The following is a 19,902-nucleotide window of genomic DNA, read 5'->3' on the forward strand; positions in this document are numbered from 1 at the left end:
GTACTGTCTTCCAAAATTCGTGTAGTTGATATTTTGAACCTACAGAAAGGATTTAACTTTTATTCCCATTTTAAACAGCTTTATTGAGGTGTAATTCACATATACATTTTACCCATTTAAAGTATACAATTCATTGGTTTTTAGTATATTTACAGAGTTGCACATCCATCACCACACTTAATTTTAGACCATTTCATTACCCCTAAAAGAAACCCGTCTCCCCTTATCTATCACTTCTGTCTACCTCCCTTTTCCTCCCCAGCTTTAGGCAATCCATTCTATTTCTATGGATTTGCCTGTTCTGGACATTTCATGTGAATAGAATCATGCAGTATGTGGCCTTTTGTGTCTGACTTGCTTAGCATGAAGGGTCATTCATAGTATGTTTCTGTACTTTATTTATTTTTATGGCTGAATAATATTCCTTTGGGTGGATGTACGACATTTTGTTTATCCATTTTTCAGTTGATGGACTTTTGGGTTGCTTCCACCTTTTGGCTGTTATGAATAATGCTGCTGTGAAAATTCGTATACAGGTTTTTTTGTTTTCATTTCTTATGTTTTCATTTCTCTTGGGAGCCCAAAAGTTGAATTGCTGGTATGAATTTAGCATGGTAACTATGTTTAAACTTTTGAGGAACTGCCAGATTGTTTTCCAGAATGACTACACCATTATATTCCTACCAACAATGTATAAGGGTTCCAATTTCTCTACATCCTGGTCGATACTTGTTATTGTCTGTTTTTGATTATAGCCATTCTAGTGGGTGTGAAGTGGTATCTCATTGTGGTTTTGAGTTGCATTTCCCTGGTGACTGATGATGTTGAGCATCTTTTCAAGTGTTTATTGGTTACTTGTATATCTTCTTTGGAGAACGATCTACTCAGATCTTATGCCCATTTTTACCTTGGGTTATTTGACTTGAGTTGTAGGGGTTATTTATGTATTCTGGATACAAGTCCCTTATCAGATATATGGTTTTCAAAATTCTTTTTTCCTATTCTGTGGGTTGTCTTTTCACTTTCTCCATGGTGTCTTTAGAAGCACAAAACTTTTTAATTTTTTATGATATCTGGTTTATCTGTCTTTCCTTTTGTCGCTTGTGCTTTTGGTGTCGTATCTAAGAAAACTTTTCTTGTTTTAAGAGTAGGTCCTTCCATCCAGTTATATTAACTCTTCCTTCTGGCTGTATAGTTAATGTCATTTGAAGTTCTGAAGGTGTGCGTTCTTCATTTTTAATCCAAGTAATTTTTTAAAATGCTGATTTTTATTCATGCAATTATTATACCATTAAGCACACACCCAACCCATTGTTTAGCAAACATTTCCGGTTCGTCCACAAGGAGATTTCAAGAGACTTTATGAAGTGCTTGCCTGAAATTAAGAATGGAGAGAAATCTGGCTGCCAAAATTAAGATAACTTTTCTCTAACACCAGCCTGGAAGGCTGTCAGAAAAGGCAGTGAGGCCAGTTTGCCTTCTCAGGTCTTGGTGAATTCATAGTTTACTCTAGACCTTCCTTAGGAGGGGATTTCAGGGAACCAGGCATTAGTTCCAACATCTACATCTTCCCCTCACGAACTAGGAAAGCATCAGTTCATATTTGGTCTTTTTGGCCACTCCTAGCGTCACAGGCTGTCAGAGATTAAGGGTTACAACTTCAGGATCATAGTCGCAGGACTTTCTGGCCTCTGGGATGTAAATTCACTGGGTGTCGAGATTTGAGCTTCTCTAGAAGTAGCGAATGCATGCCTATTGCTTTTCCAGTTTCCAGCTACCAGCCTTGCTCCTCATTTAGAGACCCTTTGCCTTCCCAGTGAAGATGGTCCTCTGTGACCATTAGAGTATCTGGCTAAGGTGTGTTTCTTAATAGGGGTTCTCCCCTCTGAGTCTAGCCAGCCTGTCTAGTCTAGCTTGTTTTCTTGAACATTTTCCCAGCCTGCTTGAATGTACTCACTGCTCTGGCCTTTCCCACTTAGTTCTTAGAGGATTGTGCCTGGCCCAGGGACTTGTGTTTTTTATGACACCTCGTCCGTCCTTTACACTTGTTCTTTTAACATCTGACCCTTTCTTATGGAACCCCTCTCTGCAAGCTCCTGGGCCTCATGTAGAGTTTTCCTAGATGATGTCTTCCTGTTTTTCTTGTCAGAAAACTTGTTAGATTTTTCTTTTTTTCAGCTTTCTTTCTGACAGTATCTGTTTGATATTTTTTTCATATAAAACCTAGTGGTCAGATGATCAGAGAGGAGGGCAAAGAATGTCCCATGGCTGATGAAAAATGGCAAACTGTAATTGAGTCTAATGAAGGAGATCTAATCCCACAGTGCTACGGAAGTTTCCAGAATAAGGGAACTCTTGGATATTGCGGGGCATAGTGGGGAGCCGTCCCTGGTTTTTGGCAGGGAAGTGGCAGTATGGTCAAAATAGGGGGTGGGAGGCCTGAGAAGTTCTCCACTGCCCCCTTCCTGGGACCTCTGGTCTTCTCTCTTGGTGTCCAGGCTCTCTGGTGTCACACAGCGGTCACTGAGGCCGCTCCTCTGCCCTGCAGGGCTGGCAGCTCTGGACCTGAAGCAGCACCTGTGGAGGCACAGGGGCCCTCAGAAAGCAGGCCCTCCACTCACTCCCAGGCAACCGCCTACCTTTCAAAGTGTGGCTGTGAGGCACATCAGTCTCTTCTCTGAGTCTTTTGAAGTTTCCTTTTACAGAGTCTTCTCTTTATGCTCTCCGCCCTCAGCTGCAGGGGAGGCCATGCTGAGGGGAGTTAGAAAGATGCCTAGTGATGTTATGGGACTGGGGCTGGAGGCAGCGGTCCTGTCTTTGGATCTTCAGCCCTTCACAGAATGCCCTACTCATGATCAGATGGGATGATGGATAGAAGGAAGGACAAGCCAAGAAATCCCAGGAGGGAGGCTGTTAGTGCCCCGGGGAGAGATGCTGAGGGCTTGCCTGGTGGGGAGGGCGTGGGTTGAAAAAATAGGGGAAATGACAGGACTTGGGGTGGATTGAAGGTGGAGGGGAGGAGGGCTGGAAATGAGTTGGGTTTTGACTGGGCTTGGTGGTAGTGGTAAGAGTGCTGGGTAATTTGGAAGAAAAAGCTTGGGGTGAGGACAGCCTGAGCTTGTGACTGAGGGGTCTGTGGGACGTCAAAGTGGAGGAGGGGTCTGGGTGGGGACCTAGACTCCAGGTGTGCCTTCAGTGTGGAACATCACTTGGAAGTTGTCCACCAGTAGCAGTTCATCTCTCAGGTTGTTTCCTGTGGCTGATCTTCTGAGGTAGATTGTGAGCTCTTTGAGGGGAGGGATCATGTCACTTAGATCTTCTGGGCTCTTCCTGGACAATGTTGAGTAAATCCTCGTCAGCTCACTGCACAGAGGCGACAGACGTGGGCAGGAGAGGCGGTGAGGCTGAGCAGCAGAAAGCAGGATACTCCCGGAGAGTGAAGACTGAGGAGAGTTGTTTGTCATTGTTACCACATGTTGACTTCCCTGATTAGAACATCTATCCCCCCAGCCCGCTTCCAGGACATTTTGTGACCAAGCATAACACTCATCTTTCAAATTGCTGCTAATTTATTTACAGTTTTTGGTGATTGCATGTCATGTGCACCCTGAGAAAAACAAGCAGGGAATCGAAAAATGATGATTTTTTCCTGGAAGAGCGTGCCCATTCTAGGCCTGCAATGACAGCGAGAGCCAAGGCAAACATTCAGATGAAACCGGAGCCGCTGTGGAGCCTGCCTTTCCAGTGGCTGTTCTGGGCTGAGCGGGATTGCGACATGGCGGGCCTGGGGCCAGGCCTTCTCTGGGCTGCCTTTGGGGCAGGTGGGTGGTGGGTCGGGCGGGTGGGATGGAGAGTGAGGTGTGACCCTGAGGTGTCCAGAGAACTTCAGAACTGGGAGACCCTTCCTAGGACACTCCTCACCCCTGAGCAGGCTGCGCAGACTTTGGGGAGGAGTCAGGGATGGAAGGCTAGAATGGAGGGTGTGCTGGGGTGCTGTGGGGTGCTGTGAATTTTTGGCCCCTAGCTAGAGCAACTCCTGGTCCTGTGTGTGTCTTGAAGGGAGAGGCCTGGCCCCCTCATGGGCTGGACAGATGGGGCTCAGCCCGGCTCTGTTTGGCCAGACTAGCGTGTCACCCTGACTCAATGCAACAGTGGTTTGTATATTTCCAGTAAAAAACAAGCTAATATGGTGGGAGTGGAGGAGAGGCTTGCTGACCCGGTGAAGTCTGAGTTTTGGCACATGGAGAAGTAATTGCGATTTTTCTGCCTTTGAAGTGTGGTGACCCAGCAGTCTCATGAACAGAAAGGGCCCAGGGCCCACCTGGTGAGCAGGCACCCCGTTGGCACACAGCAGCCCGCCATGATCCTGTGGACGTTGGATCTTTATGTCTGTGCTTGCTCTCTGGATAATGCAAAGTAAATGTCAGCCTGAGACAGGGCCTGTCCTCCCACTTTCCACATTGGTGGAGTCCTACTTAAGTGGCTTTGACAGTTTGGGGGAAAAGAGTTCTGGCCAGCAAGTCAGGCTTGGTTTAAGTACCTGCTCCTGCTGGCAGCTAAGGTGGCTGTGTGTCTGATGCTCGGCCAGCGTCAGGCAGCCCCCAGGTTGAGTAGGACCTGAGTTCACATCAGCTAAAGGAGCTCTATCATAGAACCAGAGAGAGCTCTGTTTTTCTTGGGCTGTGTTGGATGCAGATCGAAGAGCTATTCACAGTGACAGCACTGTGTTTTGGGAACACACATGGGCTATTGTTTGGGATTTCCGTCTTGATTCCCTGTTAATTTATGGCACTTACTGTGAGCTGGATTCAAACATAGGGGAAAACAGCATCCCACAAACAAAGACATGTCATTCTCACCAAGGGATTGATGGTATTTGGAAAACAGGGATGCTCCAAGGAAAATATTCCGAGCGTCAAGGATGGAGCCATTGTTGGGGGTGGGAGTGCTTCTTTGAGGCATCTGAGGGTTTTCCCGCTATAGCGTGGGCTGCCCGCACCTCTCTCTGCTCCCCCAGTCCTGAGAAATGTGCTGCACTTGCTTCTATCCAGCTCAGTGATCGTAAGATTCCATCCCCAGATAGACCATCTTTGGTGTGGGTTTCTTTTTGCCCCCAACACCCTGCAGTCCAGCTGTACCTCAGAATCCAGGCACTCCGTCTCACCCCATCTTCCTTGAGTTAAAACCTAGACTCATGAAAACAAAATTGCTTAAGGCAAGAAAAGCCTGAGAACCACAAGGAGGCTGATGCAAATATACTGCAAACCAGATGTTTCCTTCTCTATGGCAAAGAGGCGCCCAAGTTCATGGGGCATCTGGGGAAGTGTTTTCCTTTAAGGAAGACATCTGTATGGAAATGGTAGCCCGAGTAATGCGATGTGACAGTTGCTATGTCAACTCATGTATTTTCCCCTCCCCTTAAATTATTGACCGGCTCAGGCAATGTTGCATAAAAGTCATGCAATGCCTTGGAATGTGTTTATGTGCTGTCCTCTGCCAGAACTTTTCAACATTTTTTTCCTACATGTATTTTGCTTTTGGGAAGATGGCCTGTCACTTTGGTTTAACTGTGCTCTTTTTTTTTTTGGTGGAACTACATATTTCTTAGATTCGTAACGGGGCAGTGGAGGCAGAGGCTCCAGGAGAGCAGTTGAGGGGGAAGCAGGGGGATACAGCAAGGGGACTTGAAGCCACCTCAGTTGTGATGGAAGAAGTATAAACCATAGTGCAGTACACGGACAGCTTGTAGTTAGTGTGTGGGTGGGGGTGTGGGTGTGTGCGTGACTCCTCCCTCCTTGGTACCTGTGATGGTATGGGGCGTGGACCCTCTCTGTCATTCTGCTCAGCTCCGGGCTGTGTATCCAGCTGCCTGCTGCCCCCCTTGACAGTTGCTTCAAAACTGAAACCCTCACGCCTCTTCCTCATCCTCACTTCCTCCTGGTTAAGGCACCTGCGTCCTTCCGCTCAAGTTTGATAGCTGGCTGTGCCCCTGCCTCCCCTCTCTCTTCTGCCTTAGGACCAGTCCAATTCCCAGGTGGTCTTTTCTGCCCCCTGAGCATCTCCCTCCCCGCCAGTGGGATTGCTGCAGTCAGCCCTCCCTCGCTTCTTGGCTGGATCACCACAGCCTCCCACTGTCCTCCTTGCCTCTGGCCTCATCCCCCCACCTGAATCTGTTCTCCACACTCAGTCAGTGTGATTCTTCTTCTCAAATAATTTTTATTTTATTTTATTTATTTTTTTGGTGAGGAGAACTAGCCCTGAGTTAACGTCTCTTGCCAATCCTTCTCTTTTTGCTGAGGAAGAGTGGCCGTGGGCTAACATCCATGCCCATCTTCCTCTACTTTTTTTTTTCATATGTGGGATGCCTGTCACAGCATGACTTGATAAGTGGTGTGTAGGTCTGTGCCTGGGATCCGAACCAGTGAACCCCAGGCCACCGAAGCTGAGCACGCGAACTTAACCACTACACCACTGGGCTAGCCCTCAAATAATTTTTTTTTTAATTTCAAAAGGACTGATTCCTCCACCTGGGCACAACCCAACTGTTCTCTTTCTAAAACACCACTCTGACCATGTCTCTCTTTGATTGGACTCTTCCAGAGACTTATTACGAAGCCGATACCTCAGCCTGGTAGCTGGTGCCTCCAGTACTGAAGCCCAGTGTGGGCCAGGCCTATTCTTGGAACTCTGCCCCAGCCCGCCCAGGCAGCATGTATGGTCTGAACGTTTGTGTCCCCCCAAAATTCATATGTTGAAATCCTAATCCCCAATGTGGTGGTATTAGGAGGTGGGGCCTTAGGGAGGCGCTTAGGTCATGAGGGTGGAGCCCTCAGGAATGGGATTAGTGCCCTTATAAAAGAGACCGCAGAGCGTTCCCCTTCCCCTTCCACCATGTGAGGACACAGTGAGAAACTGGCAGTCTGCGGCCTGGAAGAGGGCTCCACCAGAACTCAACCATGCTGGCACCCTGATCTTAGATTTCCAGCTTCCAAAACTGAGAAATAAATTTCTGTTTTTTATAAGCCACCTAGTCTGTGGTATTTTGTCATAGTAGCTTGCATAAATGAAGTCACAGCCCCTGATCACTGCTCACATCTTGGAGCTCTGGTCATGCTGTGTGTGGTCATGGCCTAGTGGCCTGTCTTGCCCCTGCTGGACAGTGTCTTCTTTCCTGGATCCCTGGTGACAGTGCCTGGCACTTGTCAATGTTTGAATAAATGGCAGCCCTCTTTCCCCCATTCCATAGTGCAGTACGCGGTCCTAAGGTGTCTACTCTGTTAAGGTCTTTCCGTGCTGGCCTCTCCTTTCTCGTCATAGTGTCTTCGCTTGTCCCCTCCTCATCTCTTGTCTCATCTCTCTCTTTCCTACCCTGCTGGCCTTTGTGGGGGCCTGGCCTTGTCTCTGCCCTCTGTCTGTTCTTCACCTGGAATGGTGGTTAGAGCAGGGGCTCTGGAACCAATGGGACCTGGTTCACATCCAGTCCCAATGCTGCTGATTGTAGGCACACGACCTTGAGCAGGTTCCCCTGACAACCAGAATCAGCTGTGGCCAGCATTGCTGAGATACTGCCCTTGGCATTGTGCCAGATGTTTGGCGAGTGCTTGGATATGTGGTTGTGGTGAATATTATTTTAAAACAGCGGTTGGGTCGTGTCCCTCTCCTCCTCCGAAGCGTGGTGGCCGCAGTTGTCTCCAGGGTGTGGTCCTTGAGGCCACCCTGTCTGGCCCCCTCCCTCCTGCCTGCACCTTCAGCTCTGGCATGCTGCGGTTCCTGTCCTTGCCTGGCATGCTGTGTGTGCTTTCATGTCTCTGAGGCTCTGTCACCTCCCTGACCTGGAGTCCCCTTCTCCCGTAACTGGGCCTCACTCGTTCTTCAGGTCCCGTTTAGGGCACCTTCCGTTGGAGACTCTCCCGCCTCCTCAGCAGGAATGACCTGCTGCTTCTCTCCTCTCCCGCAGCACAGGGCCTGGCTCTGATTTCACTTTATTTTGCTTCATGTCCCAGACACTCTCTCCCTGCTAGGTTGTAAGTGTCTTAAGCCAGATTCTAAATTTAATTCCTGGAGTGGATTTATGATGTGCTTTGCACATAAGAGCTACTCAACCTGTGGGTTGAATGAGCAACGTGTGCTTCAGAATTGTGACCTCTGGAGGGCCATATGCCACTTTGGTGCCTCCTGCTGTCCTCTGTGCTGAGGCAGGCGAGGAGGGACGGCAAGCCAGCTGCAAGTGCTACCGCCCTCCACCTGGACGATGCTAATCCATCACAGTGCTGCTCCTTGCTGAGTTGGGCTGTGCCCTCAAAATCCTTCTCAGGGCACATCTCTGCTGTCACAGCCCATCCATCTGAGGTGACAGGTGACAACCAGTTCTCTCTGACCCATATTGTGGAAAAATCACACTAAATCATTTTTAAAAATGATTGCTTTATGTATTGATTGATTTAAAAATGGTTAAATAAAAAAGCATTTATCTCCTTTAAGAAATCTTAGGCAAGATAAAAGGTTAAAAAATCTTGTTGGAAGGTCCTGGGTGGGTTAAAATGTGTGCATGGTGTGTGCCACAGCCTTGGGAGGAGAAAGTGAGGAATGCACGGGTCAGCTTAATGTTCCCTGATAGAAAAAGGAACGGTCATGAGAAAGTGTGGTGGGAAGAAATGTATCCACTTGGGGGACAGACAGGATGGGAATGATCAGGCTGTGAAAGAGAGACATTTCCATGCAAACCAGAGTAGAAAGTTTGGTGGGAAGAAATGTATCCACTTGGGGGAGCAGACAGGATGGGAATGATCAGGCTGTGAAAGAGAGACATTTCCATGCAAACCAGAGTAGAAAGTTTGGAGAGGGAGCTCCCAGGAAGAAACGAGTGTGTCATGAAGCACTTTCTATTGTTTCACTGACAAAAACCAACAAATAACAAAGGGCTGCGTTTGTATTTCATACTTCTTTGAAGGCAGTTTCTAGAAACCACTGAAAACCTTCAAACACCTAGGAAAAGCAGTTTGGCGAGGTGAACGCTTTCAAGAAACCTGTGTAATGACCAGGTGAGAGGATAGTGTGGTCTCTATTTGACAGATGGGGAGTCAAAGCTATGGGGTGGGGGTTAGGTCACGCAACTAGTAATTGGAGAAGCCAGAATTTGAACCCTGTCTGGCTCTGGAGTTCATATTATTTTTTCTACACCAGGTACGTAAGGCAGTATCTAAAATGCTTTCTGTCATCTTGCTCTTGGTTGGCACTGAAGTCCATTGGAGACTGGTGAATGAATGAAGCCAGTGTTTTGTTGAGATGGTGTTTGTGAAGGGTGAAAGGTCTGTGTCTAGATTCATTTTTATGTGTGTGGGTGTCCCTTTGTTCCAGCACCATTTGTTGAAGAGGCTACCTTTGTTCCTTTGTGTGGCCTTTGCTCTTTTGTCAAAAGTAAGTTGACTATTTTTATGTGTTTCTATTTCGGGGCGCTCTATTCTGTTCCGTTGATCTGTTTGTTTATTTTTTCATTAATACAGTAACCCACTGTCTTGATTGCTGTAGCTTTATAGTAAGTCTTGAAGTTGAGTAGGGTCAGTCCTCCAAATTTGTTCTTCTCCTTCAATATTGTGTTGGCTATTCTGGGTCTTTTGCTTTTCCATATAAACTTTGGAATCAGTTTGTTGATATCCCCAAAATAAATTGCTGGGATTTTGATTGGGATTGCATTGAATCTGTAGATTAAGTTGGGAAGAACTGACATCTTGACGATATTGAGTCTTTCTATCTATGAACACAGAATATCTCTTTTTTTTATTTAATTCTTTGATTTTGCTCATCAGAGTTTTGTAGTTTTCCTCATATAGATCATGTGCATATTTTATTAGATTTATACCTATGTATTTCATTTTTTGGGGATGCAAATGTAAATGGTATTGTGGTTTTTTTTGTGCGTGTGTAGGGAAACTTGGCCATGAGCTAGTATCCGTTGCCAGTCTTCCTCTTTTTGCTGAGAAAGATTGGCCCTGAGCTAACGTCCGTGCCCATCTTCCTTTATTTTGTATATGGGACGCCTCCACAGCGTGGCTTGATGAGTGGTGCGTAGGTCTGTGCCCAGGATCCGAACCTGCGAACCCCGGGCCGCTGAAGCAGAGCACTTGAACTTAACCGCTACGCCACCAGGCAGGCTCCAATGGTATTGTGTTTTTAATTTTAAATTCCACTTGTTCATTGCTGGTGTATAGGAAAGCTGTTGGCTTTTGTATATTAACTTTGTATCCTGCAACCTTGCCATAATCAATGTTTACAGCCCTGTCTCTCTCTTGTCTAGGTCTCGCCCAGCTACCCCTGCTGCTTGGGATGCCCTGGGTGTGGCCTTGGACTTGTAGGGCTTTGTGCCTCTGCTCATGGGTTACACTGCCTGCAGGGTCCTCATGCGTCCTCTCTGCCTGTTGAAACCTTCCCCACTGATCCAGAGCCTGAGCTGGAGGAGCTCTCCAGGATCACTTTCCCAATACCCCTCAGCAGAGTGGATTCCCTCCTCTGGGTCCTTGTGACACTGTGGCTCCCAGCTTGATTCCAGCACCTTTCATGTGCTATCCTGAATTAGAGCAGCTCTCTCTTCCCCTGCAGGCTGCCTACTCCCGGGGGCAAGGGTGGAGTCTTACTCATCAGCCTCTGGGGGCCTAGGACAGCACTGTTCGTGCATTCGGGAACTCGGCCAAGGGTGGCTGAATTCAGTTGATGATGCTGAGCCTTGATGAAGCCAGGCCGCTGGGAGTTAGCCTCAGGGACCTCACTGTCTTAACTTGTTTGGGAAACCTTGGAGTGTCGTAGAATAAAATCCATTACTGACATCTTTCTTGTGGTGCACATCACCTGTCATTCATGGGGAAAGGGAAATTAAATTGGTGCAGTGAGGCTGGCCCTTAACAATGCCCATTGATTGCTGTCACCACTGCACAGCCTTCTGCAGGTGTCCAGTCTCTGCTTAGACCCTAAATGATGGAGAGCTAGAAGATACTGATCAGAATCATTATTTTTTTCTTTTAATACCATGGATGTTGTGGTTTCCATTTTCTAACTCTTAGAGCTCGCTGGCTTCAGGGTTGCAGAAGTGATGCCCTGAGGCTGGCTCTACGGTACCTGTCAGTCCTCCGGGATCCATCCTTTGTCCTTGCTGAGCTGAGTACAGCCTCTCTCCACGGGCTCTGCCACCATTCCTCCTTCTTGTTTCCTCTTGACTAGGTATCCTGCTTTTCTGATCAAAAGCTGCCACTGTCTGGAAGGCTGACTCTATTTTTCAGGAGTTGGTTTTGAGAACAGTTTATTTTAGGCCTGTTAGATTTGATTGGACTTCACTTTCATTGTTATGTCTACTTAGCAGCTTAAGATTAGTTTTGAAAAAAAACAGCTGAGTCTATTTGGTGACAACTTGTGTGACTAATTAATGCTCTGCAGTGCACCGTGCGACTTGCAAGGCACCACACAAACACCAAATCATAACATGCTTCCTGTTTGAAACTATCATAGTAAGTTGAAAACCTGTATTTCAGTAATACACTGTATTAGTAAATTGAACATCTTTTATTGATTCACCTTGTTAAGCAGGAAAGTAATCCTTACAGTTTTATAAACCTCCTGTAAGTTCCAGTAGGTGCCATTTTGAAAATGAATTTAGTTGAATAAATGAAGGCAGATGTCAAGCATTAAATTGGCCCTTCTCTCTCAGCTGGCTCTATCAATTTTGGAACTGTTGTCGGAGATGATATAATTTACCAATGATATGAAACTGACATAGTGGATTAGAGGCTGTTGGTCTTTGGAGGGGAGGGGCTGGCTGTGCCACATTCGTGTTTAATAACTGGCTAATGTTGTAACCTGGTCTTCAAAGAGTTTTCCACTGAAGTTCCTCAAAGATCACAGAGAAATAGGGAAGAAGGGGGCGGCAGCTTAACCTGAGTGCCCACAAAATTTGTTTTAAAGTCTTGAGCCTTCTATTAAATGTTCAAATGACTTGTTTTCTATTCTGTGTTAACATTTTCCTGCAAATCTTCAGCTGAAAAGATTTGACTGGGAGGTTGCGTCTTTTTATTTTGTGGCTTCTGGACCCCTTGGGCTCAGATGAGAAGCAGGTATAAATATGGAAATAGGGGCCGGCCCTGTGGCTTAGCCCTTAGTGTGCGCACTCAGCTACTGGCGGCCCAGGTTCGGATGCTGGGAGCGCACCGACACATCGCTTGTCTGGCCGTGCTGAGGTGGCGTCCCACATACAGCAACTAGAAGGATGTGCAACTATGACATACAACTATCTACTGCGGCTTTGGGGAGAAAAAGGGGAAAAAAAAAAAAAAAGGACGAGGATTGGCAATAGATGTTAGCTCAGGGCCGGTCTTAGCAAAAAAGAGGAGGATTGCCATGGATGTTAGCTCAGGGCTGATCTTCCTCACAAAAAAAAAAAAAAAGGAAATAAAAGGGGTATAAAAAAAGATGCAGGAGAAGAAATAACTGTGGTACCTCCAGACAATGGAATATTATTTAGCGCTAAAAAGAATTTTGAGATATCTAGCCATGGAAAGACATGGAGGAACCTTAAATGCATATTACTAAGTGAAAGAAGGCAGTATGAAAGGCTACGTACTGTATGGTTCCAATTATATGACATTTTGGAAAAGGCAAAACTATGGAGACAGTAAAAAGGTCAGTGGTTGCCAGGGGTTGGGGGGAAGAGGGGTGAATAGGCAGAGCACAGAGGATTTTTTGGGCAGTGAAAAGACTCTGTACGATCCTATAGTGATGGTTACGTGTCATTATACATTTATCCAAACCCATAGAATGTACACCACCGAAAGTGACCCCCAATGTGAGCTCTGGCCTCTGGATGGTTATGATGTGTCAGTGTAAGTTCATCAGTTGTACGTGTACCGATCTGGTGAGGGCTGTTGATAACGGGGGAGGCTATGCATGTGTGGGACAGGGGATATATGGGAAATCTTTACCTTCCCCTCAGTTGTGCCATGAACTTGAAACTGCTCTAAAAAAAAAGTCTTAATTGAAAAAAAAAAAAAGGTACCAGAAAACAACCAAAGTAACTTTGGTGTTTAAAATGTAATTCTTAAGCAAGGACAGGAGGATTGCACAGCTGAGAGACAGGAGGCAGAGGCCGTGACTGGATTTGCCTTTGGAGTGGCCACTCAGTAGGGGTAGATTGGTATGGCGTCTGAGGCAGGGGATGGAGTGAGGGGCTGTCGCAGTCATTTGTGGAGGTGGTGGTGGCCTGGACCTAGCTGCCATCCAGGGCGGCCATCCCGAGGCAGCAGGTGGGAGTGAGGGACGTGGGACTGCAGCAGGAGCAGGGGAGGAGAGCTGACTCATTCATTAGTAGATGCTAAGCATGTTCTACCTGCCGGCCCCTGCGGGCCCTTTCATCCCCCATCCTCATCGGAACTTGTCAGCCACCTCCGGTGATCAGTTTGGGCAACTCTGATGAGGAGTCTGGGCCTTAGTGAGGTTGAGGGTGTGCTGAGGTCACCCCAACCAAGCACCAGGACCCATGTCCGAACCTGGAATGGGCAGAAGCTACAGGCTTCAGTGACTGTCTAGACTGGGGCCAGGCGAAAATGTGGGGAGGAGAGATGCCTCTACCCTTCTCCTCCTGCAGATCCCAGCACCGGGGCCTTTTCATCCAAAGACACGTCTGTCATCCCTGCGTGATTCGCCCCATTCCTAACAGCTGACCCATTTCCGGCTTCTTGGAAAGAGCACTGGACTTGGAGTCAAGTGGCCCAGAGCTGGACCCCACCTGAGGCCCTCCTAGTGGTTGTCTTCAAATTACTTCACTTCTCAGAGCTTCAGTTTCCTCCTCAGGAGAATGCAGATGACAGTTTCAGGAGAATGAAAGAAAATCATGTAGAAGCAGCCAGTGCCAAGCGCAGTGCTGAGGACGATGTTAATATGGTTTGTTCAGGGCCCTTAGATAATGTTGGATTTGACTAAATTTGGGCAGTTCCAAGTTGTGGCACATAATTGGACTTTGGAAAAAAATGTGATTCTTACCCATTGAATTTGTCAGAATTGGTGTGTAGTCTTTTTTGCCCAGCAGCATTGGGATACATCCTGTTTTGGAGTCAATAGTGGGCCATCTGTGAAGAGAGCTGTGAAGTCCCCTTCAGGTGATAGTGGCCCCTCTGTCCTGGTCAGTGCTCTCAGAAAACTTCAGCTAAAAACATCACCTGCTTTACCAGCACCTGATCTTTCTTTTGCACCTTGACAGTGGCTGCCTGCTGTTAAAACTGCCCCTCTGGTGGCCGGTTGGCTGTGTGCACATCATCCTTTTCTTTTGGCTTTCTCTTTAGTTGTGGCTGTTTACATAAAGGAGTCCTGGTGGACCACAGAAGATGTACTGAGAACCTCTGATCCTGCAAGACAAGGTCTGATGAAGGTAAGGTGATGTAATTTTAAATAGACATTGCAAAACAGGTTTAAAAAGTCACTGGACTTGTTATCATGTTAATAATTTAAACCAGTCTATCCCTGTGGATTAGTCTTCTAGGGCTCTGTAACAAAATACCACAAATTGGGTGACTTAAACAACAGAAACTTGTCTCATAGTCCTGGAGGTTAGAAGTCTGAAATCAAGGTGTCAGCGGGGTTGGTTCCTTCCAAGAGCTGTGAGGGAGGATGTGTTCAGGCCTCTCTCCTAGCTTCTGGTGGCCTCAGGCATTCCTTGGCTTATAGATGACATTCTCCTTGTGTCTTCACATTATCTTCCCTCTATGTGTCTCTGTCTCTGTCCAAATCCCCCCTTTCTATAAGGACACCACTCCTTGGGTTAGGCCCCACCCTAATGACTTGATCTTGACTTCATCATCAGCAAAGACCCTGTTTGAATAAATTATATTGACACATGCTAGGGATCAGGACTTCAGCATCTTTTTGGGAGACACAATTCAATCCACAACACCCTGCCAGCAAGGAAAATAGTAGTAAATGGCTGTATGCAACAGATATCTGGCTATTGGTAAATCTCTTTTACCTTCCTGAGTGGCCTCTCATGTCTTAATTTTAAAACTGTAATCCACACCATCTCTCTAGTATGTAGGAAAGTTCTGCTTAGTGTGTTCAAGCGATGTGTGTTGGTCCTTACTATGAGTCAGACGTTGTGTGACATACTAGCCTATGCGTTACCTAAGAGTCTTTACAGGGATGATCTAATTTCAGAATGCTCAGGTTATTGGTTTTGCAGATGAGGAAGTTGAAGCTGAACCACACAGCTAGAAAGTGATTTATCTGGACACAAGCTCTAGTCTCTCTAAGGTCAGGCCTGGCAGTCTTTGAAGCACTATGGCTTCATAGAGCACTTGTAAAGCAGAGACCCAGGATGGCAAGGGTGAGAGCAGGCACCACAGCAGCTTCTCAGAGGTCCAGGCGGAGTCCTCTCAGCTGAGGTTTGGCTGGGGCAAAGGCGGAGGAGGAAGGTAGTAAACTCAGCAGAGAGTTTGGACTATTCACCTCTTTTCATTTGAGTGGCATATTTATCATATTTCCATAGGTAGGAAGACAGATGGTGCTTCTTGGCAGTCTTGAAATGGTGGGTCTGTCCACAGGTGGCTGGAATTCTACTTGGTCTCTCCCATGGGAACCTGTAAATACTGAATGAAATATTGGTATTCTTTCAGGTTTGGTTTGAAGAATGCATTGATAATCAGGTTTATTTTTTTCCCCTCTGTTGAACAATTAAAAAAACCCAAATTCTGGGGGCCGGCCTGGGGGCATAGCGGATAAGTGTGCGCGCTCTGCTTCTGCGGCCCGAGGGTTCGCAGGTTCGGATCCCTGGTGTGCGCCGATGCACCGCTTGTCAGGCCATGCTGTGGCATCGTCCCCTATAAAGTAGAGGAAGATGGGCACAGATGTTAGCCCAGGGCCAATCTTTCTCGGTGAAAAGAGGAGAATTGGCATCGGATGTTAGCTCAGGGCTGATCTTCCTCACACACACACATACAAAACCCGAATTCAGTTCTAGTTCTTTTTTCACCCAACAACAGCTTCATTGAGATATAATTCACATACTATAAATTTCGCTCTTTTTTTTTTTATTTGTGAGGAAGATCAGCCCTGAGCTAACATATGATGCCAATCCTCCTCTTTTTTTTGCTGAGGAAGATTGGCCCTGAGCTAACATCCGTGCCCATCTTCCCCTACTTTATATGTGGGATGCTGCCACAGCATGGCTGGATAAGCGTTACGTAGGTCCACGCCCAGGATCTGAACCTGCAAACCCCAGGCTGCTGAAGCAGAGCGCGCGCACTTAACCACTGCGCCACTGGGCCGGCCCAAATTTCACTCTTTTAAAGTGTACAATTCAGTGATTTTTTAACATAGTCACAAAATTGTACATCAATCACCACTGTCTAATTCCAGAACATTTTCATTGCCCCAAAAAGAAATCCATGTGCATTAGCAGTCACCCCTAAATCCCCTCTTTCCCCAGCCCCTGGCAACACTAATCTATTTTCTGTCTCTATGGGTTTGCCTATGCGTTTCCCATCAGTGGAATCAAATAATATCTGGTCTTCTGTGTCCAGCTTCTTTCACTCAGCATGGTGTCCTCAAGGTTCATCCATGTTGTAAAGTGTCAGAACTTCATTTTTTTATAGCTGAATAATATTCCATTGTATGTATATACCACATTTTATTTATCCTTTCATCAGTTGATGGACGTTTGGGTTGTTTCCACTTTTTGGCTATTATGAATAATGTTCTATGGACATTTGTGTACAAGTTTTTAGGTGGACATATACTTTCAGTTCTCTTGGGTATGTATGTAGGAGTACAATTGTTGGGTCGTATGGTAACTCTGTGTATAACATGTTGAGGGACTGCCAGACTGTTTTCCACAGCAGCTGCACCATTTTACATTCCCACTAGCAATGTCTGAGGATTTCAATCTCTCCATATCCTCACCAATGCTTTTTATTGTCTGTCTTTTTTATTTACCCATCCTAGTGAGTGTGAAGTGGTATCTTACTGTGTTTTTGATTTACATTTCCTTGATGGCTAAGGATGTTGAGCATCTTTTCATGTGCTTATTGGAAATTTGTATATCCTCTTTGGGAAAATATGTATTAAAATCCTTGGCTCACTTTTTACTGTTGAGTTGTAAGGGATTTTTATATATTCTGGATGCAAGTCTTTTATTGCATATATGATTTGCAAATATTTTTTCCCCTTTCTGTGGGTTGTCTTTTTCAGGTCTGTTTTTTTTCCAGCTTTACAGAGATATAATTGACATATGACATTGTATAAGTTTAAGGTGTACAACGTTTTGATTTGATAGACTTATGTATTGCAAAATGATTACCACCATAGGTGAGCCAGCACCTCCATCATGTCATATAATTAGCGTTTCTTTTCTGTTTTGAGAACATTTAAGATCTAGTCTCTTAGCAGCTTTCAAGTGTATAATACAGTGTTGTTATCTATAGTTACTATGCTGTATATTAGAGCCCCAGACGTATTCATCTTTTAATTGGAAGTTTGTGACCAACAAACTTTGACCAACATCTCTTCTGCTCCCCCAGCCCCTAGCCTCTGGTAACCACCATTCTACTCTCTGTTTCTCTGAGTTCAGCTTTTTTAGATTGTACGTATAAGTGAGATCATACAGTATTTATCTTTCTCTGTCTGACTTATCTCATTTAGCATAATGCCCTCAAGGTCTAACCATGTTGTTGCTGACAGCAGGATGTTTTCAGGTCTGGTTTTTTTTTTTTTTTTTTTTATAATTTTATTTATTTATTTTTTTCCCCCAAAGCCTCAGTAGACAGCTGTATGTCATAGTTGCACATCCTTCTAGTTGCTGCACGTGGGACGCGGCCTCAGCGTGGCCAGAGAGGGGGGCGCGTTGGTGCGTACCCGGGATCCGAACCTGGGCCGCCAGCAGCGGAGCGCGAGCACCCAACCGCTAAGCCACGGGGCCGGCCCTCAGGTCTGGTTTTAATTGACTCGATAGATATTGTTTCAAAGAGGGTTTTCTTCCAGCAAATTAACGATGGCTTGAGATTCGGCAGATTAGCGTGATGTACCCGATGGGGCTGCCTGGCCTTGGGTTGCTGTCCCTGTGCCTTGGGCCTGGTGGTATGTAGTGGTTGAGTGTTCTGAATGCTAGGAAGAGTCTGATTTGCTCTTTAATTTTTTTCAGAACAAGAGCGGTCACTTCCTTCATGTGCCAATTCTTCTAAGTTTAGATGAGGAAAACCCCCACATGTTCAGAAAATGTGGCCCATGTTGTAAACAGAAAGAAACTTGGATGCTGTTTCCACTTCATGAAGCATGTTGTCAAGACCTGTCCTGCCCCAGCTGTAGACGGGGGTAGTTCCCCTTTCCGTTTATAGAACTTTGGGTCTTGACTTCTTTTTTCTTTTAATTACATTTTGTTTCTTAGCCAGCTCTTCTTCACAAATTACCAAAGAAAGCGTTTTAAATGTTTTTTTTCTGTTAACATAGTTAGTGGTCCTAATTGAGGGATTAGAACTGGATCTTAGTTTTGTGTTTTCGGAAATGTTTCTAAGTCAGAATCACATGTCACACATTCCCCCCCGCCCCCCGCAATGAAATTGGACAAATTAAGTGCATTTTCTTTTTCTCCTTTTTCTCCTGCCAGCTTTTGATTGGATATTTCCCTTCTGCCAGATGCAATCTGCTTTTCTCTTCTGGCTTCCCTCTGAACTTTTTGGTTTTATAAGTTGAAAACTATAACCTCCCACATCACACCAGTCAGGTTTTGTGACTAGCTGGTTATTCTTAAAGTCTGAACTTGAGTTGGCTGCCGGTGTCTGAGATGCAAAATTGGGGTGGCTTCTCAGAGTTAAGCTGGTGTAGTTTTCACAAATATTTTTCTCATCTAAGATTTGGCTCCAGATGAAGGTGAAATATTTTACATTCTGGGCCAATTAATAAGTTTATTGGCACTGAACACTTTGTACCATTTGCTAGGATGCTGCAAGCTGCCTTATTTTTATTATCAGAGCATTTGAAAAACATGTGAATGTTTGAGAGACTAGCTAGGTGATCTTTTCCCTTGACCAGTGGAGGAAACTGAGGCTCAAAGAGGTTGTGAGTTGCTGAAGATCTCCCAGCAAATCTAGGCTGAGAAGGCACAACCACAAATGATGATGATGATGATGATGATAAAAATTTAAGGGTCAAGTATTAAATATAAAACCAAGCATTAATACTTATATTAAACTTCACTTTCCAAAAGTCTCAGTTCTAATGGATGAAGATGCAGCTGACTGGGCTCGAGCAGGTGCACTGGCTTGGGACTCAGAAGCCCTGGCCTGTTGTTTTGAGCCTGCCTGCCTCTGACAGAACCCTCGTCCAGCTGTAGTAAGTCCTCTTTGGAACGAGGCAGGGAAATCAATAAATATAATCACTTACCCTCTTTGAGCTTCAATTTCCTCATCTATAAAGCAGGACCTCCTCGGCAGGTGGTGAGAGTCAAATGGTAGCGTGTGGGTGGAAGTCACAGCCCAGTTAATGGGATTGCTGATTTTGTGGTGACAGACACCCACACACTTAGGCTGTCACATATCAGTGTTGTCAGAGTAAAATCCAATACAATGAGACTGTCACTTTGTCAATAGCAGATTGGTTTCATCTCAAGTGCCCCATTTTAGCGGTTGCTTAGGGCTGTTGGGAGGACTGCATGTAGGGGGATTCGGAGACCGTATCCAGGCTCAGCCACATGGAGTATGAATTGATTAGCTATGTCTGCTGTGGGCACAGGAGTGGGAGGCCTCCATTTATGCCCATATCTGCCATCCATAGGCTATACAAATGCAGAGAATTTTAACAGGCAGGGGCGTGTAGTCATTTTGACTTGTTAAGGATAAAGCTCTCAGTGGGCCTGACATTGACCACAGTACGGTTTCTTCATTT

At 45.9% G+C, this 19,902-nt stretch overlaps 1 protein-coding gene across 3 annotated transcripts in view; it reads left to right on the plus strand.

Moving 5' to 3' along the window:
* Window positions 1-19,902, plus strand: part of LOC101399571 (Protein FAM169B) — an 85,255-nt gene that overhangs the window by 31,528 nt on the left and 33,825 nt on the right. For all 3 annotated transcript variants that reach the window (XM_087428883.1, XM_087428882.1, XM_087428881.1), the window contains exon 4: window positions 14,319-14,404. In XM_087428883.1, coding sequence (XP_087285009.1) covers window positions 14,319-14,404 — 86 coding nt within the window. The remainder of the gene's footprint in view (window positions 1-14,318; window positions 14,405-19,902) is intronic.

The sequence above is a fragment of the Ceratotherium simum genome, chromosome 3 (genome assembly GCF_057802395.1).
Source record: "Ceratotherium simum simum isolate JZ-2026a chromosome 3, ASM5780239v1, whole genome shotgun sequence".
Taxonomy (NCBI): domain Eukaryota; kingdom Metazoa; phylum Chordata; class Mammalia; order Perissodactyla; family Rhinocerotidae; genus Ceratotherium; species Ceratotherium simum.